The 25,902-nt window shown below is 46.5% G+C and overlaps 1 protein-coding gene across 2 annotated transcripts in view; it reads right to left on the bottom strand.

The window, feature by feature from the left end:
• SLC36A4 (solute carrier family 36 member 4) overlaps positions 1-25,902 on the bottom strand; it is a 1,006,806-nt gene that overhangs the window by 860,764 nt on the left and 120,140 nt on the right. Inside the window, exons 2-4 of one of the 2 annotated variants that reach the window (XM_086935317.1) lie at positions 17,529-17,623; positions 10,557-10,683; positions 8,639-8,729 (exon numbers count right to left, since the gene is read on the bottom strand). In XM_086935317.1, the coding sequence (XP_086791443.1) occupies positions 8,639-8,729; positions 10,557-10,683; positions 17,529-17,535 (225 nt within the window). In that variant the 5' untranslated portion in view covers positions 17,536-17,623. Of the gene's footprint in view, positions 1-8,638; positions 8,730-10,542; positions 10,684-17,528; positions 17,624-25,902 lie in introns of both variants that reach the window. The other variant, XM_086935318.1, reaches the window with a different exon arrangement.

Raw genomic sequence — 25,902 nt, 5'->3', positions numbered from 1 at the left:
CGGAGATGTGGCAGCGACGGGGGATGTCCAGGATGAGTCGTGCTGAGGCGTTCTGGATCCGCTGGAGTCTCTTCTGGAGTTTGGCGGTGGTTCCGGCGTAGAGGGAGTTGCCGTAGTCCAGACGGCTGGTGACGAGGGCCTGGGTGACCGTCTTCCTGGTCTCGGTGGGGATCCACCGGAAGATCTTACGTAGCATGATCAGGATGTTGAAGCACGACGAGGAGACGGCGTTGACTTGTCTGGTCATGGAGAGGGAAGAGTCCAGGATGAAGCCCAGGTTGCGTGCGTGGTCTGTTGGTTTGGGTGCGCTGCCTAGGGCGGGGGGCCACCAGGAGTCGTCCCAGGCGGAGGGTGAGGATCCCAGGACGAGGACTTCTGTCTTGTCCGAGTTCAGTTTCAGGCGGCTGTTCTTCATCCATTCGGCTACCTCTTTCATCCCTTCGTGAAGGTTGGCTCTGGCGGTGGCGGGGTCGTTGGTGAGGGAGAGAATCAGCTGGGTGTCGTCGGCGTAGGAGATGATGTTGAGGTTGTGCTGGCGTGCAATGTCTGCGAGGGGGCTCATGTAGACGTTGAAGAGGGTTGGACTGAGCGAGGAGCCTTGAGGAACGCCGCAGATGACTTTGGTGGCTTCAGATCAGAACGGGGGGAGGCGGACTCTCTGTGTCCTTCCGGCGAGGAAGGAGATGATCCACTCCAGTGCATTCTCCTGGATTCCGACGTTGCTGAGTCGCTGCACTAGTGTACGGTGGCAGACAGTGTCGAAGGCCGCGGAGAGGTCTAGGAGGATGAGGGCTGCTGTTTCTCCGTTGTCAAGCAGTGCTCGGATGTCATCGGTGGCTGCGATCAGGGCGGTCTCGGTGCTGTGGTTGGCCCGGAAGCCAGACTGCGAGAGGTCGAGGGATCCGTTTGTCTCGAGGAAGGCGGCCAGCTGTTTGTTGACGGTCTTCTCGATGACTTTTGCAGGAAATGGGAGCAGCGAGATGGGGCGGTAGTTCTTGAGGTCGGTGGGGTCGGCCGATGGCTTCTTTAGTAGAGCGCTGAGTTTGGCGTGCTTCCAGCTCTCCGGGAAGGTAGCGGTGTCGAAGGAGGTGTTGATGATGTCCCGCAGGTGGGGTGCAATGACAGCGTCAGCTTTGTTGAAGATGTGGTGAGGGCAGGGGTCGGTAGGAGATCCGGAGTGGATGGAGTTCATTGTGCGGATGGTGTCTTCGGTGCTGATCGGGGTCCAGGCGCGGAGGGTGGTGGTGGGGGGCGGTGGTTCGGTCGTGGCGTGCGTCGGTTGAGTGCTGAAGCTGTTGTGTATGTCCGCGATCTTGTTGTGGAAGTAGGAGGCGAGGGAGTTGCAGAGGTCTTGCGAAGGGGTGATGTTGTTGTTTCCAGCGTTGGGGTTGGAGAGCTCTTTAACGATGTTGAAGAGTTCCTTGCTGTTGTGTACGTTGTTGTCCAGTCGTTCCTTGAATTCGGTTTTCTTGGTGGCGTGGATGAGTTGGTGGTGTTTTCGGGTGGCGAGCTTGAGGGCAGTCATGTTGTCCGGTGTTGGGTCTCTGCGCCAGGTTCTCTCGAGGGCTCGGCAGTTCTTCTTGGAGCTCTTGAGTTCGTAGGTGAACCATGGGGCTTTCTTGCTACCAGGTCTGCTAGGCGGGGTCTTCAGAGGGGCGAGGTCATCTGCGCAGTTGCTGATCCACTTCGCGAGGTTGGTGGCCGCCTGGCTTGGGTTCGTTGCGCTGGTGGGAGGGTTCATGCTCAGGGAGGTCGTGAGCTGGTCGGCTGTGATCTTGTTCCAGCTTCTGCGTGCAACCTGTTGCTGGTGGTGGTGGATCGTGGTCCTTCTGAAGCTGAAGTGGACGCAGCTGTGGTCCGTCCAGTGGAGTCCGGTGGCGTGGCTGAAGGCGATGTCCTTGCTGGATGAGAAGACGGGGTCGAGTGTGTGTCCGGCGTAGTGGGTGGGGGTGGTGACCAGCTGCTTGAGTCCCAGGTTTGCGAGGTTGTCCAGCAGGGTGGTGGTGTTGCGGTCGTTGTTGTTCTCCAGGTGGAAGTTGAGGTCCCCAAGGAGGATGTAGTCAGCGGAGAGGAGGGCGTGCGGGCCGATGAAGTCGGCGAAGTCTTCGCTGAATTGTGTGTGTGGTCCCGGGGGTCTGTAGATGAGGGTGCCTCTGAGGGTGGTCTTGGGGTTGATGTGGACCTGGAAGTGCAGGTGCTCGGCGGGTGCGAGGGTGTCGTCGGTGTTGGTCGTGATGCGGATGGTGTTCCTGTGGATGATGGCGATGCCTCCTCCGGTCTGGTTGATGCGGTCCCTTCAGATGATCTTGTAGCCGTCTGGGATGGCGATGGCGATGTCGTGTGCTGAAGAGGCGTTCATCCAGGTTTCCATGAGGAAGGCGACGTCTGGTGAAGTAGTGTCGAGCAGGTTCCAGAGCTCGACGGCGTGTCTGTGGACGGAGCGGGTGTTGAGCAGGATGCATCTCAGGTGGCTGCTGCTGTTGCTCATCTTGGTCTTGGTTGGTGCTGGAGTAGTGCAGGTCCGGATGCAGGTGAACTTGCAGGAGTTGCAGCAGAAGGGTCCGTGGGTGCGTCTCGGGGTGGCTCGGTAGCATCCTGGGATTTGGCCGGCGTTGAGTGCGATGAGGGTGGCGGCGTCGTACGTCCGGCGGGTGGGCTGGGGTCTGCGGGGGCCAGGGTCCTGGCACTGGGCGCGGTCCAGGCGCGGACGGGCGCAGACGGGCTTACCTTTGGCGCACCTTCGGCGCTCAATCGGTGCTCCCGCTGCGCGCGGTCGCTCTGGGGGCGTCATAAGAAGGAGCCGGGAGGGCGGGTCAGCTGGGTGGCGGGAGCGGGCGGCCAATGGGCCGGAGGGGGGCGGGGTCGACGGAGGACTGTGGCGGGAAGGGGGCCTGGGGCGGCTCGGCGGCAGGGAGCGGCACCCGAGGAAGGGGGAGGGGAGCAGAAGGGGGAGCAGGGGGCAGAGGTGGCATGGCTAAGCAGAAGGCAGGGCTACACACAGGGAAAGGCAGCACAGGGGGCAAAGGCTAAATAACAATACAGAGGCTAACACGGGGAAATCCACAGAAGGCAAACACGGGTAAACACAGAGGCGGCACAGGGGGCAAAGGCTAAATACCAACACAGAGGCTAACACGGGGAAATACACAGAAGGCAATCACGGGGAAACACAGAGGCGGCACTGGAGCCAGCCACGAGGCAGCAGGGGGGGTCAGTACCAGGAGGCAGCAGCAGAGCAGCAGGCAGGAGCAGCGGAGTGGGGGTGACCTCGCCCGGAACAGGCTCAGCGGTGATTGATTGCTTGATTGATTGAACCAGAGCAGGTGCTCTTGGTAATTTAGTGGTATTTCAATATCCTCGAAAGGTGTATATTCTTCCGGTGGTTCCTCTATTTTGTAATAGTGGAATTTGTGTGTTGTAGCGTTTGCCGCTGGAAAGTTTATCCATGAATAGAATACCTCTGTCTGCCGATATTCGTGTGCCTCTATCACGATAATGACTGTACCACGTCATGATGTCAGTCCGTTTTCTATAAGTTTTAAAGTTATAGTTTTTCTCATGTTGACCGGAATGAGGATAGCATTCCGGTCACTCTGTAGGAGACTCGTGTCTTCCTCCATTAGTCGGGCTGCTAATCTAGCTGCTTCCCTTTCATCTTCACTATCTGGCATTTTACTGTCAGAAAGGCTTTTTTGTTGCATATCAGGTTTCAAGGAGACAAAAGATTAGGTGTACAATATTTTGGAACACTGTATCCTTCAACGTTGACTAAACCAGAAACTCTACATAGGAATCTCTTCCTACTAAGTTCCAGCGGATTTTAACCTTTCACCCACTCCAACTTCTATTGGAGTATTTACGGGAGAAAGGGTCTGTGTGAAAAAGCACGACTGAGTTACTCTAACGTCTTGCGTTAGTTTTATCGCCTTACCAAACGTTGGGCGCCATGTAGTGTAGTTCCTATTTTCCCTATAGGCCCTGCGCATTGGAATAACATAAATAGCAGTTTAGACGTAGGACTGAGGTCCTCTAGGTCTCTACTGACTATGTTAGACTTAATTTAGGTTTGCGCCAGCTAGCTCAGAGGTCACTGGAAACTTTCTTGACTGAATAGGAAGGGATCAGCTTCCCTGGCTCAGACAAGAAGGGATTCAGCTTCCGACAACCGCATAAACTTGACAACTTTGCTCCCTCAGAATAAGAGTCAATCTCTAGAGTCGTGTGAAACAATAGACAGTTATTTCACTCAGTCAGATGTGCATATTTAATTTCACCAGGGTGCAGAGAATAGAGAGACGGGCGTTTTCAATAAAAGGTATTATTTATTGAGCAGTCTTCCTTCTCATGCAAGAGAAATGAATTGCCACAATTGCAATACTTAATGTAAAGTAAAGTACGTACAGTAAAAGAGTATTATAAAATAATACTGTAAAAGCATTGATATGGTTTCTTAGCCATAAGACACTTAAAATGGATAAAATATATATACATATATACATAGGCTAACGTTCTCAACTGGTGCTTCTAAACAAAGCCCACCCTGGTGTACCTGACCTAAGCCTAAATCGTGGGAAGGAGTAAGTAAGTAGCAGTTTAAGTTAAGTAGGTTTGTTGCCAAGGATCTGTTCAAGAATTCTCTCTAAGGGTTTAGTCAGCACTGTCCCTTGGGAATAGAATGTAGGAGGTCTGGTATCTTGAGGAAATATAAATTTTTGGTCAAGTTATGTTCCCTATCGTGTACCCCACCGTCTCCATGTACGAGTTAAAGTGCATGTAACTTCCCTCCTGTGCCAGCTATGAAGACGCAAATACATTTGCGTCCAACGTTAACATGTCCTCTTTCAGACCCACCCTGAATGGGTTGAATAGTCCGTTCCTAAGTATGCTATGCCAACGTCTTTTTGTAGTGTACTCTACATGTTTTTTCAGCTCTGGCAAAGTAGGCCCAGAATTTCTGCCATCGAGCCTTTTTTCTTCCTTCTGACTCTGAAAGCCTCAGCCCAGGCTGCCCAGGCCGCCCCCGTACCTGTGAACTCTGCCTTACTTTCAGCGCGGCCCACCACGCTCAGCTCAGCCTGCTGCCTGCCAAGACTGACTACAACCTTCGAGTTATCTGTTCCGCTCCTCGAAGATACATTCCTGCCTACTAGTTTCAGTAAAACATTCCCCAGCTGCAGAGCCAAAGGGCCGGCCTGTCTCCGTGCAAATAATTCATAGCCTCTGTTACCATGCTCCCATGGAAGGCCCATGCCCCCACGCTTCTCATGCAGACACTCAGGCGCTTATACACGCGCTCACAGTCAGTATAGAATAGCTTCTGCCCCAGAGACCTTTCCGCCCAGATAGCTCCGTTCCTAAACATCAGATATCAGATATGATAGAAGCACAAGTTGATCTGACATGCCAGACTTCTGTCTCTTTCCGTCAGTGTAAATGTCAAGCCCCTGCACCCTCCAGTTTCACGCCAAATCACACGTCATGCAGCTGTGCGCGCATCCAAGCTTCTGATTTCTGCTGACATTGCAACATTTCTGTTTTAGTGCCACCCACATGTGACACCTACCTATGACGTTTCTAGAGCACACCTCCAGTTACGCCTAGTCCACGCCTTCTGATTACGTACTAGTAACACGTGGATGCTGTTATCTTGTCTACTCTCAGCTGTTACGCCTACTATATTGCTTCCTATGATGTAAATTAAGTATATAAGCTATGTATTGTCAATAAAACATTGCTCTATCCCTTCCTGAACCCCGTGTGGTTGCAGGAACATGATATCCTATTCCGGAATAATTCCTTTTTAAGGAATAAAACCCCTAAGAACTCTAACACCACGGACTCTGTTTTCTTTCTTTCCGATTGAGTTATTATTGATTAAGTACTTACCTGCATAGAAATTAAGATAGTAAATTAAATATTTACGACAATCTCTCTCTCAGGACCCGATATCCCAGTCACCCGCTAAGGTAGGCTGGAAACACCGGAGCTGGATTTTCTCGGCAGGAGAAAAGACAGCGTCTTTCTCAGCGCGTCAAAGAGGAGGGGCAGCGTCCGTGGGCTTCTCGCTTCTGCTGGGCTCTCGGAAAGTAGATTAGCTCCTCTGCTCCAGAATCACCACCGTGTGTTTGCTTAAGGCAACATTGGTATATTTATACCTGAAAGGTGCCGAGTTTGACGTAAGGTTTGAACATAAGACGTCAATAAAGATGTCACTAAGAACTGGCCGTTCTTACAGTGCTCGCAGGAGGTCTATTACAAATCAAAACAAAGCAAGCGGGGCTTTCCCAGGTTGCTAGAGGTTAGGTGTGTCGAAAGAACTCGGTGTGTTCTCTAGGAATCCAAGGAAGTAGCTTTTGCCGTGCCTTGGACTGCAAGGGCGATTTACTGAAACATGGATCTGATTATTATGCCATTATAGGGATATTTATTGATTATATCCATATAGGGGCATAAAGTCACAATATTGAATCGGGTTCCTAGATAAAACACATCAACACACAACGGTTGGCACCAGGTATAAATATAGGACCTCTGGAGCCACTCTTCATAACACTACTAGGCCTGTGGCTTACTGTATGAGAAGGAAGACGGGACCTGCTTTCCTCATTCCAGGCTAACCCAAAGTTACTACAGGGGTCAGTTAGCTGACCTCCTTTGTGATCTACAAGCTCCAGAGGCCTCCCTCCAACTGGCCCTGCCTAGACTTGCCTGAGAGCTGCTGGCCCCTGCTGGAATGAGTACCTGATCCCCAATAAGTGCCTCCCCAAGTCTTGGACATTTGGCTGGCGTCAGAGTGTCCTCCTCCAAAGAAAAAGGTGGAAATCCTCATGTTTGGGCTTCTTGAGACCACAAACGGGATTGTTCATGGCAAGACACTGCTGCAAACAAGGACTGCCAGAGCGAAGTTTTGGTGAGACTTGCTCTTCACCAGAGCTGCACTTTAAGTTACAGCAATGATAGCCTTTGCCAAGGCGAAGCTACAGCAACGACTGAGTGACATCTGAAAAGCTCTTCATGCTTTAGCGAAGTAAATCGTGATGCCCAGCCTTCTCTTCACTCTATAGCAACGACTATCCGCAACACTCTACCTGCTCCTCACGGCCTCCTCCAAGGCCAACAGAACTCTTCACCGAACTTTGAAGGTAACTTTACAGTGGGACTAATTAGGTCCCTCTATCCGACCAACGCTCTATCGAGATCGGTCTGAACTTGTGCCTTTCCCCTAGTCTAACCTTATCAGATGACAATGAGTAGCGGTTTGTGTTTTGAGGAACTATTATCACTTAAAATGTTAGAATTGCATATCTCAAGTTCTACTGATTGGAATTTTGCCATTCAGACATCATTTTATTTATTAAAATGTACTCTTTTTTATTGGCTTGTGATTTTTCTTGTGTTATGTTGTCACTTTATTACGGTTTGTCTGCTGCATAAATACTTTACACATTGCCTCTACTTAAGTCTGACTGCTTGTGTGTCAAGTAGCCAGAGGGTTAAGCACAGGTTAGTTGAGTTGGTGACTTTTTGTGGCTCACCCTGATAAGGACTTCGGTTGTTGCCTGAGTGGGGCTTCCACCCACCTCAAAGAATAACCCAATTTCTTACAAATGGGAAAACACAGAAAAGGGCAGATCTCTTTGCAGGTCACAATTAACATATTTTTCTAATTTATATGATAGCAGAACACCTTAGTGATTCCAATTTTCCCAGAACATCTGCTGAACTCCTAGACCTCATCATAATGTTAAGGCCATATTCCAATCAGTCTAGTCATAATATGCAGGTGACACGAAATACTGTGGTTGGATAAGAAGTCTGATGTGGTTCGTACTTAATGTGGGAATGAGCAATGTACAGAACTCATCTATTAGGAGTCAATATCCAGGATATTACTGTTTGGCAAAGATGTATTAAGGAAAGGAATGAACCTTCCTATGTAGAGTTTGTTTCTTAACTCTGCACCAGGCTGCTACTAAAAAACAAGCATTTGCTATGCAATCGGTCTCGCCTTTCAGACTGTATATGTATTTAGCTGTGCAGCACATTAGCTTGGATGCTGAAACATCTACTATTCTTCAATATGGAGGGAAAGTAAGCACAAACTGTGTGACACACCAGGTATGGGAACACATGGAGAGAAATATTGCCTTTCAGCTGGAAATGGTATAGTCCAAAGCTCTGTTTTTAATATAAAATCAGGGCCTTTGGTGGTCATATCACTGAAAATACAAGATTTGGAAAAAATATTATTGTGTATGGGTGCTCATGGAAGACAATTTCTATTGTCTGAAATCTAGAGAATGCTAAAGTGATTCTGGTATTTTACTGATCTCTGCTGGTCGTTTTCTATCAAGAAAGATAAATAGAGGCAGTGGCCAGAAAAATTCAAAAAAGAAAAGTCCATCAGCAGAAAGCAATTCTGGGCTTTTACTGACCTCTACTGGTTGTTTTCTATCAAGACAGTTAAATAGAGGCAGTTGAACAGAAAAAAAAGTCCCTAAGCGGAAGCAGACAAGTCCTAGGGCTGATCTCCAGAGCCCACAAAGTACATATAAGTATATAGTATACTAAAGTATATACAAGATGTCTCGAATGCTCGACCTAAAGACAGTGACTACAAAAATAAATCAACACTTACCAACATGCCAGCATTTTTCATTGCAAGAGGGAGGCTTAAAAGTCCAGTTCCGATGTTTCCTTTCAGAAGGTGTATAAGTGTTTGCACAAACCTGAAACAAACATGATCAAAAAAACGTCTGAAGTGGATCATTAGAAGCAACTAAAATGTGAGAAACTACATTTATCTCCCATGCAACCAAAGCAGTACCAACTACTGTATTTCAACCTAGACGAGATCTAGGAACGTCCCGTTGATGATGACAGCAAAACCCAATGTAACTATTCATTGTGGGGATAAGGGTAAAATCTGGTGCCTGAAATCCACCTTAGCAATGCCACCCTTACCAATTTTCTGTAAGATTTTGTGCTCCCTCCTGAAACACCAGTGCATGCATTTCTTACCCAAGAAGGAAAATTACTCATCCATCCTAACAGGTTTGAAGACCAAAACACGTATGCTACATACAATTCTTAAGGCCAACCACACTAGTTTTCTCCCCCACACATTCCTTTCTCCGCCTCTGTTTTTGTTTACTACCTCCACCCTCCTAAACTGAGCCTCAACGACTAGATAGAAATTAGTCTTGTGTGTATGCAGTGAGAGAATATGCTATGGCTGCCCTATCAGCAAACTATCACTTGACAAGGCCTCATTAAAAACAATAAGTGCTACAGCCATTAATTAACAAGCAGTGTACAACTTGTGAATGGAATATGCAGTGTAGTGTTGTAGTATATTATATGTATTTTCCCTTCAGTTACACAACTTTACATATACACATCAGTACACCAACTCTAGTACATTCTTTTGGTACAAAGCTCATTTTCCTATACTAGCCACTCTAGAAACTCAGGTAACTTGACTTGGTTGAGGGAAAGGACATGTCAATTCACCAAAAGGCTAGGGGAAGCAGAAGTGATATCACACCTTATTTGACATTTATGTTCACTCACACACGGGTGTTTGCATAAACACACAGAGCCACTCTCTCACATAAACAGACTCATCTACACAACATACACTTAACAGCTTGTTTTACTTAACTCTGCTGTCAGGGAGGGTCATATTCCAGCTAAATGTACTCGATTTTTATTACACTAATAGTGAACAATATAATATTATTTGCTATTAATATAATTAAAGAAATATTGTCAAAACATATGGAGATTAGAGTCACAACTAATGTCCATAAGGACGAGCTGCCACTGTCTTCCTGGCACTGATTTTGCTTCCGCCGAGGCCAGGGGTCTCAAATGCAGCGCCAGGGTCCAGGGATCGCAAGTGGCAACCCCCAAATGACGTGCATGCATGTGGTTTAAGGCAGAGCAAATAAAGGAGGATTTATAAACGCAGGGAAAAGGATAAGAACAAGTATATTATGTTTGCTCTGGCTTTGGTTCAGCTTGAAGGTTTATCGTGTTTGGAAATAAATTGTTTTACATAAAAACCAAAACGAATTCACAGAGAATATTTCAGCTTCGTGATATTTTACAACATCCATAAACTGATATCTAAAGACCAGATTTCTCGACTTAATATTTATTTTCTCAGTTCTTTTTGAAACATTAAAAGCTCTGCCCTCGTGCACTTGAATAAAACATTGGACTAAAGCGTCTCAATGTTTTACAGGCATTATGAAAGCGCCTGAATATAAATAACCTGACAACTAGAAAACTCCGCCGCAAAAAAGACCATAAAATAGGAGACTGTCCGAGCCATAAATAATCCTCGATAAACTAGGAATATTTCATCTAACCCTCCACGCCTACTCCCAACCGTTGCTATAAATCTTAATATTAGAGCATTCTAAACCCAGGGTGTACATAAAATACTGTGAGACCTGCTAGGCACTTTCGCAGCTGAGAAATACATGTTCACGATGAAGTTTTAAACATTCCTAACAGCAACAAACACGGTGCTACCTGGCAGTACGTACGTGATTCCGTCTTGGTCTTCGAGTGGGTCGTGTTTTTCCACTGGCATTGATTCTGCCTCCTGTTCTTCATCTGAGAGACCGTCTGATAGAATGCCTTGGCCCATAAGAGGCCTCCTTAGTTCCATGTCTAGAGAGAGGCATTAATAAATAAAACGAAGAGTTACAGGCTGTCCAATGTTCATAGCTCATATTTCATGCCTGCAGCTGTAGTCACGTTTCTTTACATTTAGTTTTGGACTGAAATGAGCCAGCTGGACTGATTCTTCGTCTGCAGATTGAGGTGGGCTACAAACGTCCCCTTTATCAACAAGGTCGCTGACTCTTAAACAAGCAAGGGAGTAGCTAGAAAAGAAAAAGAAAATACCCCCCACACTTTGATCCATCCCTCGAACGCCGTCAGGTGAGCAAAGTGAGTCAACTCTACCCATTCTAGATGAGGTCCGTTAATCCAGCCTTCGGTAACTCTATTTCTTCATCTTTTAATCCTGGCATACATCCTTCCCTCTGTCCATCTTTTCATGTTTCTACCATACAACCCTCCTTCCACCATTCCATCCATCCATCCACCCTCACCCTTACAGTCTTGCATCCATCCTTCTACTCACACTTCCAACCATTCCTCCATACTATTACCTATTCATCCATCCATTCATTTTCATCCATCCGCTAATCCACCCTCCTTTTACTAATCCACCAATTCATCCTTTCACCCTTCCCCAGCCGTCTATTCATCCAGATTAGATGTAAATCTCAGCTGTTTTAGGGGGCTAGCTCAGCCCCCTGAGCACGTAGAAAGTCAGGAGAGGTATCGTTGGAAAGGGGAGAATCTCCCCTTTCCAATGGTACCCCTCCCTAGTGGATCCCTGCTAGGGGATTGGCCCAAGTGAGAGCCAGATAAGTCACCCCATCCTAGATTCCCGTGGGTGTCTAGTTTTCAAAAATGTATAGGTTTGCTAGGTTTCCCTAGGTGCCGGCAGAGCTAGGGTTTAAAATCTACAGCTAGGCACTTTGCAAAGAAAGGTTCAGTCTTCACTGAGAAAATGTGGTGTGTCCACGTTGCGTTTTGGGCCGTTTCCTGTCGCGGGCACTAGGCTTACCCACACAAGTGAGGAACCATTTTTCTCTGAAGACTTTGGGGAATGCAGAGTGGGTGTTATTTTGTGGATCCACGCAGATTCCAGAACTTTCCACCTAAATGTGAGGAAAATTTGTTTTTTTGACAAATTGTGAGTTTGCAAGGGATTCTGGGTAACAGAACCTGGTGAGAGCCGGACATGTCACCAAATCCTGGATTCCCCTGGGTGTCTAGTTTTTAAAAAATGTATAGGTTTTCCTAGGTGCCAGCAGAGCTAGGGTTCAAAATCTACAGCTAGGCACTTTGCAAAAAAGGGTCTGTTTTCACTGTGAAAATGTGGTGTGTCCACATTGTGTTTTGGGCCGTTTCCTGTCGCGGGCACTAGGCCTACCCACACAATTGAGGTACCATTTTTCTCATAAGACTCATAAGACTTTGGGTAACACAATTGTACAGCAACAGTTATTACCTATTGACCTTCGATGCATCTCTGCCTTCCAAATGAAAGACAATGTGTAAAAAAGAAGTCACTTTGAAAAATGTCCTGTAATTCACATGCTAGTATGGGTACTCACAATTTTGGAAATGTGCAAATATCTACTGTTTCTAAACTCTATATTTTATTACAATTTCAGAAATATATAGGTGTCTTTCATACCAATTTTTCCATGTACATATTTTCCCAAATTAATTGCTGTATACATAATAAAAAAATATTGCAAGACGCTGCTCAATTATGGGCTCTGGGTTCGTCGGGTTCTTTGTGAACCCACAAGCCCTATATAGCCCCACAACCAGAAAGGTCCAGCAGATGCAATGGTATATTGCTTTCAAACAGCTGTCATAATTAGAAGAAGTTACAGGTGAAAACTTTGGCACAAATGGCTGTTTTTTTTCCAACTAATTTTCAATTTTTCCTATATTCAACTGACCATATTGATTTCATAACCATTTCTACCATTAACTGGAAGAAGGTTGAAAGCACAAAAGAATATCAAAAATAGGCTATGTCCCAGTAAAATACCAACACTTTGTAAAAAATGTTGGTTTTCTTACAAAAATCTGTCAGTCCCTAAAAGCTGGGAAAATGGTGATTTCAGCCCCATAAACGCTTTGTTGATACCATTTGCAGGGAAAATACCAGAAACTTTAATTTGCAGCACTTTTTTTTACACTTTTTCCCCTCTAAAACTAAATTTAGCTGGATTTTTGCTAATTTCTGGGTCCTCTTCAGGGGAATCAACAAAACCTGGGTACCTTTAGAATCCCCATGATGTTGGAATAAAATGACTCTCAGGCTTCTTCAGCAACAAAATCAATACCATATACAACAACGTCCACTCCCAATTGAAATCCTGCACTATCGCCTTCAGCCTACACTCATACACACACAGCAAAAACCTGACAGCCTGGAAAACACTCACAATGGAAGAAACAGCCAGCATCCTGGGAACCATCCATTCCAGGGCATCTACTGTTAGCCACCGGAGTATGGCCATTCCTCAAAGACACAGGCACTCCTGGGTACTGTGCAGTCCTTTCAAAAAGACGGTTTGTTATTTCTCCAGTTAAGAGCCTGGTATTACTAGGCTGCTCATTTAAGGGATGAAGATTGCACAGTCAATATAGAGCGTTGTGTAAGAATAGGAACTCTGTCACAACTAAGATTTGAAAAAATGAAAATGGTGCACTTTTGTAATTTCGGGTAATTATTCTGCAAAACAATATGCGTAATTTGCATATAGATACAATTTAAAAATGCAAAATGAAACAGCCTATGATTATGGTGTAGTTAGCCAAATATAGGAATTTGGGAGAATTCATGGGAGGCTCTGCTGTCGAGAACTTCTATCTTGGCCTAGCTTCTGCTCCCCCTTTGAAATATGACAGTATTTGGGCATTCTTTATGGGACAACATTCCTTTCCAGAGAAATCTGGGACAGGGGACCTTTCCACATGCAGAAATAGGGTAAGGGGACAAGAAGTAAAAGTTATGCATGCAATCTACAGCCTCTCCAGGGCACTACTACCACCCTACAGACACAAGACAATGCGGCAGAGCATAGATCTGATTCAAGCACTGATGTTTATCCTGAACAGAGAAAACAGAGAAGTAAGAGTATTCACGAGAGAGTAGTGGAAGCTCTTGATACCAACGTTGACCTAGTGCAAATTATTATAGACTGCACTTAAGGCAAAGTAAGAACTGCAGAGAATTTGTGGACCCCACACTGCATGAGATAAAGGAAATTATTTACCTGCTCCAGGTGCAGTGTTTCAATAGAAAATCAAGAAGAACGTGGAACTTTTCCTGAAGACATTGATCAAAAACACGTATACCCCCTGCAGTACAATTTTGAAATTATTTACACGCAGAAAAGGCATTTCCATCTCTGTGACCCAATCTTGAAGCAGGATCCCTCCCTTGAACAATTGCATCTAACATTTTCAGTAATGGTGGCATGGACTCCATTCAAAGCGTAGCCAAGGAGCCAGATAAAATAAAAGTGGGCAAAAGTAAAGTTAGTTACTGCACTGTGTTTACACTGGATGTAAAGAAAGATACCAATCAATGTTATACAGAGAAAGTTGTCCTAAGGTCTCAAGGAATCAGATGTTCCCTGCTTCACCCAGCAAGGTCAAAAATATTATCTGATAAAAAAAAAACGTTTTCAATGACCCTGAATCAGTCGTAACGTTTGTGAGCTTTTGAGGCAGCAGTCTATGCAACAGCCCCGACAGAAATGGACAGCCCACCACACTTAGAATCAAAATGCCTCCCATACTTCAAGTGACTGTGTTTCATAGGAACTGTGTAGAAGATGACTTTGTTTGGTGGCAGAACACATCCCCTGATACTTTGCTGTACTCGTTAAGACCTGTGTGTTACAGGATTGAGGAATAGGACCTAATTACGATGCAACTCGGAAAGCCTCCGACCACAGGTCGGAGGCTTTCCCAGTTACATGTTCGGTTTTAGTTTCGACTGCCGCATTACGATGCAGGTGGTCGAAAGTGAAACCGGCTGGTCATTCCAGCTGCATTCCAGTGGACTTGAGCATCCCATCGGCCAGTTGGAGGCCTCACCATAATGCATATGGATGGCTTTTCTGCCGTCAGGATTAAGATGTTGGTTTCTGACGGGCTTTCCATGTGGGGTTTCTGACATGGATTGCCGGTCGGAATGTGATTTTTGGGGGGCTTCTAGCAGGGCACCCTTTTCCTTGCTGTCTCCGGTTGGGGGGTCTAGACACTGTGAGATGCCTGCCACACGGAGCAGAAATTAACAGACACTCCCATTTCTCTATGAGAGTTTGTGCTATGGCCGGTTTAAGACTAACACAAGCTCCTAAAGAGAAATAGGAGAATGCAACCGCACCATTTGCGGAAGCATTGTAATACCGGTCCCAGGACCGCTGATAGGAGGTTGGTCAGTCTCGAAATGGTCCAAACTACAGCGTATCAAGGCCCATCGCCTTAAATTATACTTGTGATGGCCTATGTGTTACAGGATTGTGAAATTGTGCCAAATTACAAAGTGACTCAGAAAGCCTCCGATCATAGGTCCGAGGCTTTCAGAGGCACATTGTCAGTTTCAGTTTCAGCTGCCGTATTACGATGCAGGTGGTCAAAAGTGAAACCGGCCGGTCATTCCGGCTGGATTACAATAGGCTCAAGGAGCCCATTGGCCAGTCAGAGGCCTCACCGTAATCCCTATGGACAGTGTTTCCGTCGTCAGGATTATGACAGGCTTTCCATGTGGGGCTTTCCGACATGGAAAGCCTGTCGGAAAGTGACTTTGAGGGCCCCTAGCAGGGCCCCCTACTCCCTGCGACCTCCAGTTGGGAGAATAAATTGGTTCCTTTCATTGTCACCAGTGTACAATCCTGCTCTTTTTTCAGTCCTTCTCAGTAGTCACTAGGGTAAAAACACTAATGGTGCAAAAATGCCCCCTGCCATGCATAGTAAACCTATTTGGGAAGTACCATGAGTGTATAGACTCGGAGCAGCCCACACACATCCATTTACACAAGTTTGAGTCACATTATTTAAATCCACGTAAGGTATGGGTTTTGATTCATTATCATGGGTCTACTGTAGGGTTGGAGGACTATCTCACAGGAGTAAGGGGGGTTATGGAAGAAAAGGGTTCCATGCCTTGCAGATAAAATTTTATATTTGAGAGTGAAATGAGTGCGTACTTGAAAAATCTTAACGCACACAGAGTAGCCCTGGAACATATTACTGCAAGGATGAATAACAGTAGCAAGAGACAGTTTGAATATAGATCCGTAGTTGGGAACAGCAGACATAGGTACAGTCTTTGCTATATATTTTTGTTTGTTTTTCTTTTGAGGTTGTGCACAATGTAGCACCTGGAACCACACAGATTATGGCAGCAGTGATGCACAGCTGTGGCAGGCGTGTTTAGTTTATTCACGCTTACAATATGGCGGGGCAGCCTCCTGCCAGTGAACAGACAGGACCCACTGGGAATGTGACAAAAACAGGAGATGCCAGTAGACTAGCAGGAGCCAGGGCATCCATTGAATACTGACCGCAGGATTAATATGTACAGTGTGGAAACCAAGTCAAAACTTGGAGTTGGCAGGAATGCAAATTTGATAAATAGCTTATGCTTGTGGTCTGAGATGCATCCTGCTCACTTACTGTCTTCAACAGTCCTTCAGCTCCTTTTTGTATAGCACACAATGAATATTCCACTTGTTATCACTGTGTGAACACATGAGCGGATTTGTGGATTTTTTTTAGAATCAGATAAGTCATATATCGCTGATTAGTGATTTGATTCTTAATGGTAAAACTGTGAACCGAAATTCTTTTCGAATCGGGGGCTTAAATTCCATGGCTAAATTAGCGGGCATTTGTTATTCAGTGCCCATAGCTGCTCTGTAAGCGTTTTCATTCATTCTGCCACTTTCTCTGCAGCAACAGCAGCTTAACTGCCACTAAAGGAAGGAAAGCATAGGGCCCTGCCCTTGTTTCAACCCATCTCTGTGCCACTGTAGAGAGCTCCCACAGAGTAAAAGGTGAAAGGATACTGGATGCTTGTCCAGGCTGCAACACACATGATAACAGTACTTAATTTGTGAGATGCCCCTGCAGCATGTACCACCCACTGCCTCTGCCAGTGCTGCCAATTACGATAACAACTCAACTACTAAGCATCTCACTTCTGCAAGTGTAACAATTCAGACTATTCAGGGCCACTCAAAGCTATAAGAATGGCATAGTTGTCAGATATTATTCGTTTTGAAAGTATATTGAATTATTAAACTCACCTCAAAATTTGAAAGACAGCGCCATCATTTGGCAGACTGTCATTAGAGCCGGTGTTGAGAATAAAGTGCTGGTGCTGAGCACCAGAAACCACGAGCTCAAATGAAGCACTGGAATAAGGAGCAGTTCTTTTACTTTTAAGGGGGGTAATTGAACTTAATTGTGTCTTCCTCTGTCCAGTCTCATGGTTTAAGGCATTATATACTATCTGTCATGCTTCAGAATCCATGGCAATATATGGCATCACATAATATTTTCAGTGACAGTGGATGTATTCTAGGCAGCAATCAGAGGCTGTTGCTGTAGCTGCAGTCTTTAGTTCTCAGTGGGACAAGTAATTAATTTAACTGCTATTAATAAAAGTTTAACTTTTTTTAAATACCTTTTTCTTTGTACGAGTGTCTTGGGGGCTTATATCGGATTCCCAACCTAAGGGACTGAATTTTCTTATTTTGTTAATCCGAGGTAGGGAACTACTAGTGTTGTTAAGTCTTGCAACATCTTTACTGCCATTTTGGACAATGTTTTGTATTTAAATACTCCTTTCTTTGACACGAAAGGTTTCCAACCATGAGCAGCACCCAGAATAAGCTTACCCGACATCCTTGATCTCTGCCCGACAAAGAACTCTCCCTTCAGCCTCCACAAATCCTTGTTCACTCATTGGCGGATCCCAATGCTGAACGGCATCCTATGAGAAAGAATGACAATCAAGTAAGATTGATACACTAACTACATGCTGAAAACCACTGGAATTAGAAATGTTGCGACAGGCGCACATACTCTAAAAGTCTAGCGCATTTCCAAACTCCGGCAAGAGAGAGAGTGGGAATTTCAGTACTTTATATCTGGAGAAAAATAGTTGAATTTCCAGGTGAAACTCCATTTCAACCAAGACAACCACCCAGTTGGCTAACAATATATATATACAAAAAACAATTTGATGGACAGAATGTAGATCAATGTCGTACATTCACCCCAGTACAAGGATCTGGGCCTAAATCCATCGTTTTTTGCACTCCACACCACCCTGGGTCAGATAATGGCTTTATGCAAATCAGCTCTGACCCTGTGCCCCATGGGAACAGTCCAGTCCGAACTACAACAGCCATATCTTTCCCAGACCGGAATCAAGCATCCGAGGACCGGACCGGTTTCGAGGTAACACCTCTCATCAGCCCGGCTAGCTTGACTCCAGTGGTGTGGAGGCTCTGGGACCCACGTCTGAGCTACCCCAGTACACTCAGGGAGAAAATTACAAAAAACAATTTGATGGACAGAATGTAGATCAATGTCTTACATTCACCCCCGTACAAGGATCTGGGCCTAAATCCATCGTTTTTTGCACTCCACACCACCCTGGGTCAGATAATGGCTTTATGCAAATCAGCTCTGACCCTGTGCCCCATGGGAACAGTCCAGTCCGAACTACAACAGCCATATCTTTCCCAGACCGGAATCAAGCATCCGAGGACCGGACCGGTTTCGAGGTAACACCTCTCATCAGCCCGGCTAGCTTGACTCCAGTGGTGTGGAGGCTCTGGGACCCACGTCTGAGCTACCCCAGTACACTCAGGGAGAAAATTACAAAAAACTATTTGATGGACAGAATGTAGATCAATGTCTTACATTCACCCCAGTACAAGGATCTGGGCCTAAATCCATCGTTTTTTGCACTCCACACCACCCTGGGTCAGATAATGGCTTTATGCAAATCAGCTCTGACCCTGTGCCCCATGGGAACAGTCCAGTCCGAACTACAACAGCCATATCTTTCCCAGACCGGAATCAAGCATCCGAGGACCGGACCGGTTTCGAGGTAACACCTCTCATCAGCCCGGCTAGCTTGACTCCAGTGGTGTGGAGGCTCTGGGACCCACGTCTGAGCTACCCCAGTACACTCAGGGAGAAAATTACAAAAAACAATTTGATGGACAGAATGTAGATCAATGTCTTACATTCACCCCAGTACAAGGATCTGGGCCTAAATCCATCGTTTTTTGCACTCCACACCACCCTGGGTCAGATAATGGCTTTATGCAAATCAGCTCTGACCCTGTGCCCCATGGGAACAGTCCAGTCCGAACTACAACAGCCATATCTTTCCCAGACCGGAATCAAGCATCCGAGGACCGGACTGGTTTCGAAGTAACACCTCTCATCAGCCCGGCTAGCTTGACTCCAGTGGTGTGGAGGCTCTGGGACCCACGTCTGAGCTACCCCAGTACACTCAGGTAAGCATGGGCGGAAAATCCGTTACGCTCGCGGATTTTGCGGATTTTCGGGAAATCCGCAATCCGCGAGATTTGCGAATTTCCCGCAAAATCCGCAAATCCGCGAGCAGCGGATTTTGCTCGCGCTGCTCGCACTGTTCGCGTGAGTTCGCGCCCCGCGAATAAGTGCAAAATTGCAGAAATACGATCTTAGCAAAACTGAAAGTAACTACTTACCAGGTTCAAAAGTTCAGGCACATCATTAGTAGCCATTTCCTGTAGTGCTTCCTGAGGGGCCCCTCCAGAGTTCAGTTGCCAGTTGAAACTATTATGTGACCCTGCTCTGAACCTCAGAATAGTTACACATATGCCACAAAGGTCCTGAATTACAGCTAAGGGAGACAAGCAGGAGCCAGGCTGGAAGTTAAAATCCATTAATCAGCCCCTAATTCATTATTGTCAGTTGGGGCAGGGCAGGTGTTGTAACTAATTTTGCAACAATGAAAGCACTTAGCAAGTGCAAAAGATCACTAATCAGGGCGCACTAAGGAAGCAGGTGCCAGCTAAAAAAATATTCTGTGACACATTAATCAGCCCCAAATTAATTCAGGTCACTTGAGGCAGGGAAGGTGTGCTTTGCTTTGCCGAAAATAATGTACACTGGACAACCAGAGGGTGTGGTGATGAAACAGAGGGTGGCATGGGTGGGCCAGAGGGTGGCATGAGTAGTCAGAGAGTGGCAGTGGTGACAGAGAGTGGCAGTGATGAAGAAGAGTGTCCCAAACAGGCTGGACACGTAGAAACAACAAGTTCGCAAAACTTGCGACCCGACAGGTAAGTTCGCAAATTGCGAAATTGTAAAAACCCTCGCGAACTGGCAGAAACACGGGCGAACACAAAAAAAAAAAATCCGCAAATTCGCGGGAATTCGCGGATTTTGCGGATTGCGAATCCGCAAATCCGCAAAATTCGCGGATTGCCAATCCGCAAAATCCGCTCATGCTTACACTCAGGGAGAAAATTACAAAAAACAATTTGATGGACAGAATGTATATCAATGTCTTACATTCACCCCAGTACAAGGATCTGGGCCTAAATCCATCGTTTTTTGCACTCCACACCACCCTGGGTCAGATAATGGCTTTATGCAAATCAGCTCTGACCCTGTGCCCCATGGGAACAGTCCAGTCCGAACTACAACAGCCATATCTTTCCCAGACCGGAATCAAGCATCCGAAGACCGGACCGGTTTCGAGGTAACACCTCTCATCAGCCCGGCTAGCTTGACTCCAGTGGTGTGGAGGCTCTGGGACCCACGTCTGAGCTACCCCAGTACACTCAGGGAGAAAATTACAAAAAACAATTTGATGGACAGAATGTAGATCAATGTCTTACATTCACCCCAGTACAAGGATCTGGGCCTAAATCCATCGTTTTTTGCACTCCACACCACCCTGGGTCAGATAATGGCTTTATGCAAATCAGCTCTGACCCTGTGCCCCATGGGAACAGTCCAGTCCGAACTACAACAGCCATATCTTTCCCAGACCGGAATCAAGCATCTGAGGACCGGACCGGTTTCGAGGTAACACCTCTCATCCCATGGGGCACAGGGTCAGAGCTGATTTGCATATCGCCATTGTCTAACCCAGGGTGGTGTGGAGTGCAAAAAAACGATGGATTTGGGCCCAGATCTTTGGACTGGGGTGAATGTGTGACATTGATCCACATTCTGTCCATCACCTGTTTTGTTTGCAATTGCCGCCATAAGTGCGCTGGGGATGCTCAGACGTGGGTCCCAGGCACTCCACACCACTGGAGTCAAGCTAGCCGGGCTGATGAGAGGTGTTACCTCGAAACCGGTCCGGTCCTCGGATGCTTGATTCCGTTCTGGGAAGGACATGGCTTTTGTAGTTCGGACTGGACTGTTCCCATGGGGCACAGGGTCAGAGCTGATTTGCATATCGCCATTGTCTAACCCAGGGTGGTGTGGAGTGCAAAAAAACGATGGATTTGGGCCCACATCTTTGGACTGGGGTGAATGTGTGACATTGATCCACATTCTGTCCATCACCTGTTTTGTTTGCAATTGCCGCCATAAGTGCGCTGGGGATGCTCAGACGTGGGTCCCAGGCACTCCACACCACCAGAGTCAAGCTAGCCGGGCTGATGAGAGGTGTTACCTCGAAACCGGTCCGGTCCTCGGATGCTTGATTCCGTTCTGGGAAGGACATGGCTTTTGTAGTTCGGACTGGACTGTTCCCATGGGGCACAGGGTCAGAGCTGATTTGCATATCGCCATTGTCTAACCCAGGGTGGTGTGGAGTGCAAAAAAACGATGGATTTGGGCCCAGATCTTTGGACTGGGGTGAATGTGTGACATTGATCCACATCCTGTCCATCACCTGTTTTGTTTGCAACAATATATATATGTCATTTCTAAGCCAATATACCAATTAGATTGCACATGCACTTAACAAATCCACATATTTTATATTTAAATTTAAAATTTGAGAGATAATTCATGCATGTTAGGGAGATGTTGTTGTTGAATAGCTTTATTTCGATATATTAGCATATCATAAAAGCATTACAATACAGAAGTGAATAAAAAAATACATAGTAATCTAACAATATACATTGTATAAAATCCACAAAGTCAATGATAAAATATCATACAAATAGATTATTTGCCCAGGCATAAGAACAAGTTAGGGGCTGGTTCGACCAAAACGTATTACTGGAGCAGGAGTTTCCTTACAGATCTTATCCGCCATGCCCAGCCCAACAAAGGACGAGCATCAGATCGTAATATACGTAGAGCTTCCAGATGCGATCTAGTGCAGAGGCTCCTGCATAATGGTTTCAGCCATCTGGACCTGGGCGCTACATATGCGGGACACTCGAACAACAGGTGGGCAGTGGACTCAACCTTTGATTCACAGAAAGGGCAATATGGTATGGTTTGCAACGGAGGCTTCCAACTAGAAGTTAACTGCCCTAAAGGAAGGACTCCCACCCTGAATCTAAAATACAACGATCTGTCCCACGGATTAGGGATCAAGTCCAGGTAAGGTTCTCTATAAGGGAGCTCCTTGATTGATAGAAACTCTACAACAGATCTACATAGATTGGAGTTGCTCGTTCTCACATTAGCCGCCCATGATCAATAGAATTTCTTGAGCATCTGTTTTGGTGGAGCTGTTCTATTAACCCAAGCGTCTCCTAAACCTAATTCATAGAGAAGCCACTTGACTTCCCTAAGCCAGCCGACCTTATGCCAGCCAGGTAAAGCAAGGAGTTCTCTTAGGGCATCAGCATAACTGCACAATTCTGGTACGTTCCATATCCGGGCCCATAATAAGAGGGGGCGTAGCCTAACTTGCTCACTTATTGGGCGTGTACCTGCCTCAAGCAAGAGTGGGAGTGTAGGGGTACTGTGTGGCAACTTCATGAGATCCTTATGGAAGTTGTTTTCGAGGTAGGTTAAGGTGTCAACTCTCTGTACACCCCACAGTTCCACACCATACAGTGCCGCGCTCACCACCCTTGCCCTGTAGATGTCTAATAATGCCCCAATAGGTTTAAGAGATGAGGCACGTTGTTCTTTTAGCAGGGCCCCTGTAACCCTCTTATGAGTCAAAAAGACTTTTTGGTGATGGGCCTTCCAATTCATGGAGTCACAGAGTCGAATGCCCAAGTAATCGAACTCCTTGACCCTTTCAAGTGGGACTGAGTCTAGAACAGGAGGGATTACAGTTTTCCTAGGGGGGTTTAGAACAAGGAATTTGGTTTTGCTTATATTAATAGCTAGGCCCTTGATGTCACAGAAGTCCTTAAAGCTAGAAAGCAACTTTTGGATGCCTGCAGGGGTTTTTGAGATTAGGAGGGTGTCATCTGCAAATAGGAGCGTGGGTATTTTTCTGCCAGCCAGGGAGGGTGCATCTGTTGGTTGTTGGAGAAGATGCTCCACCACTCCGTTAACGTAAAGTGAGAACAGAGTGGGGGCTAGCACACAACCCTGGCGGACACCCCTATCTACAGGAATACGAGATGTTTTTTGCCCCTGGTCACCCCACCTAATCTGAGCAAAGTTGCATTCATGGAACTTGATAAGCAATCCCAACAAATAAGGGGGGATACCCAACCCCTCTAAGACATTCCACAGTTGGGCTCGTGGGACCAGGTCAAAGGCAGTCCGTAGATCTATGAAAACTAGATACAAACTGCCCTTGCCCAATACGACCACTTTCCAATACAGCATTAATAGGCGAAATGTCTGTTCGATGGTGCCTGTTCCTGATCTAAATCCGGCCTGGAAATGTGACAATACCTAGTTTTCTTCAGCCCAATGCAGGATCCTACCTAGGACTACTTTGCCCGCTACCTTTTGGGTTGAGTCGAGCAGACTGATTGGGCGGTAGTTGGCTGGGTCGTCCCAACAGCCTTTCTTAAAAATTGGTACGACCTCAGCACCCCTCCAGGAGTCAGGTAGACAGCCTCCCAACACAGCCTCGTTCAGGAGCGAGGCAATTAGTCTACTCCACACACATGAGTTTTCCTTCAACAGATCACCTGGAATGCCATCCGGGCCAGCAGCCTTGTTAGCAACAAGGCACCTAATTGCCCCTTCTACTTCCTTAGCACTGAAGGGGTAATCATTAATTGTGGTGGCAACCGGCAGTCTGGGTAGGAAATCCGTGTTTGATTGTAATACATCTAATGGGACAGAGTATAGCTTAGAAAAATGGGCGAACCAAGCCTCCCCTGAGATGTTGCAAGTCAGTTGTACATCGATGGGCTTATCCCTGGCTCTCATCAGATCCCAAAACCCCTTGGAGTCTTTTTTAGAACTCGCCTCCATTAGGTCACTCCAGAAGTTGAAATCATGTGCTTCCTTAGCCAGAGCTATAGTTTTTTTTATATGATTTCCTGGGTCTTTGGATTTCACAGCAAGAATAAGTTCCCCTTTAGCAACCCGACATTCTGAAGAATACCATTTGTCTCTTGCCTTGGAAGCACCTCTCGTTGCGGCCCTTACCCTGTTTTGTGGAATAATGAACAACTCACTTAGGGCCAAAATGGTTTCTGTGAAGGTCGCTAAAACAGTATGATCGGTGTTTTCCAGAGCATCTAGACTCGACCTCACGGCTGTCATTATAGTCTTTGCTTGCGCCATCCTTCCCTCGTCCGCTGCTACTTTAGCCCATTTTAACCGCCTGCCACAGTTTGAAGGAACAAGTTTGTGGGATGTTTTCCATGCGGAAGTGGCCTTGACTGGGTTCCTGTCGTGCCACGGCGGGGTGAGGGTTAGAGACAAAGGATTGTGATTGCTGTCGCAAGACCATATGACTTCCATATCTTGGTGGAACGGCCATAGATTGTGGTTCAGCATAATGTAATCTATTCTGGAGGTATGTCCCACCCTGTTGTAAGTGTGCGCTCCCCTGAGGTCTGACTTGGAACGACCATTAGTTGCTCTCAGGTCGTATTCCATACAGAGTGAGTTAATGTCTATGGCACTCTGCGTCCATTTTTGAATCGGATCTAAGGCGAGCGTGGGAATGCCTCTCCTTGTGTCATCTTCCCAAGTGTCCAGAATGTCCTCACTTGCCAGAGGCTCGAAGCAGCAGTTAAAATCGCCTGCAAGGATTACATAGGAGGCGATGTTGCAAGATTCGAGTTCACTGTTTAATCCTGTTGATGATAGCGTTGATGCCACTCCCCTGGCCCCCCTTAAGTAGAGGTTAAACACTTCTAACTACCTGCCCCCCTGGCACTGTATAGTTATTCTCTGGAGATCGGGGGATTGGGTGGTTTTATGATTTACACTTAGACCCAGTGCAATACTGACCTAAATGAGAAGGCCGCCAGACGGGCGACCTTTGCTACCATGTTGTTGAGTGGCGGGAACAAAGTAAGTTGTAAAGTCTACCCTGTGCCTAGGTTCTAGGCACCAGGTTTCTTGCAAGAGACAGATGCTAAAGGGATCCAAAAAGGAGTTCCAGTCTGGGATGTCAAAATTGCGAGCAAGCCCTGCCACATTCCAACTTAGAATCTTTAACTGAGTTCTACCTGGGGTAACCTGCCTAGGCGAGCTAACAAGTATAGCAGGATCAGGCTCTATTCCTGGCGCCACTGCAACAGCTCTGTTTTGTCTTTGGGAGGGCTCGTTCTGGGATCGGGTAAAGGCCCTGGCTACGATCAGTCGCTTGCCATCTGGCGGGGCCATCCAATAGGGTGACATGGGAATCATAGGGGGGACGTCTAGTTCATGCACTGCTGCTTGGGTTCCTAAATTGTTTGTGGAGTTCAGAGCCCCCTCTATTAGCGGGGCATGTATCATTGGCTGTGTAGGTATGGTGAAGTTAGTATCCTCAGAATCGGTCGTCATGAATAAGGGATCTGAGACCCCCAAGGTTAAGGGAGCCTTTTCAGGCGTTGGAGAAACAGCTTGCCGTGGGAGTCAATCAACATCCTCAAGGCAGGCAAACCTGTTCGTGGTTGGTAGCCCAAGCCAGCGTCTAGATAAATCTTGATCTTTATCTTTATTTGAATACCCCCTCCATGTCTGATGGCGTACCAGAGACCAGTCGCCATCCTGAGTATACATAGTGCGTGGCGGATGGAAAAAGGACAATGGCTTGGTACAATGGGTGAGCCTTCGCCATCAATGGGCCATGAGAAAATATGGTGTGCCGTGTATGGATCCTCAAATGTTACCACTATACAGTCCCCAGGACTAGATTTCCTTGAG

The sequence above is a fragment of the Lissotriton vulgaris genome, chromosome 8, assembly GCF_964263255.1.
Source record: "Lissotriton vulgaris chromosome 8, aLisVul1.2, whole genome shotgun sequence".
Taxonomy (NCBI): Eukaryota; Metazoa; Chordata; class Amphibia; order Caudata; family Salamandridae; genus Lissotriton; species Lissotriton vulgaris.
This window is presented reverse-complemented; position numbering and strand designations above follow the sequence as displayed.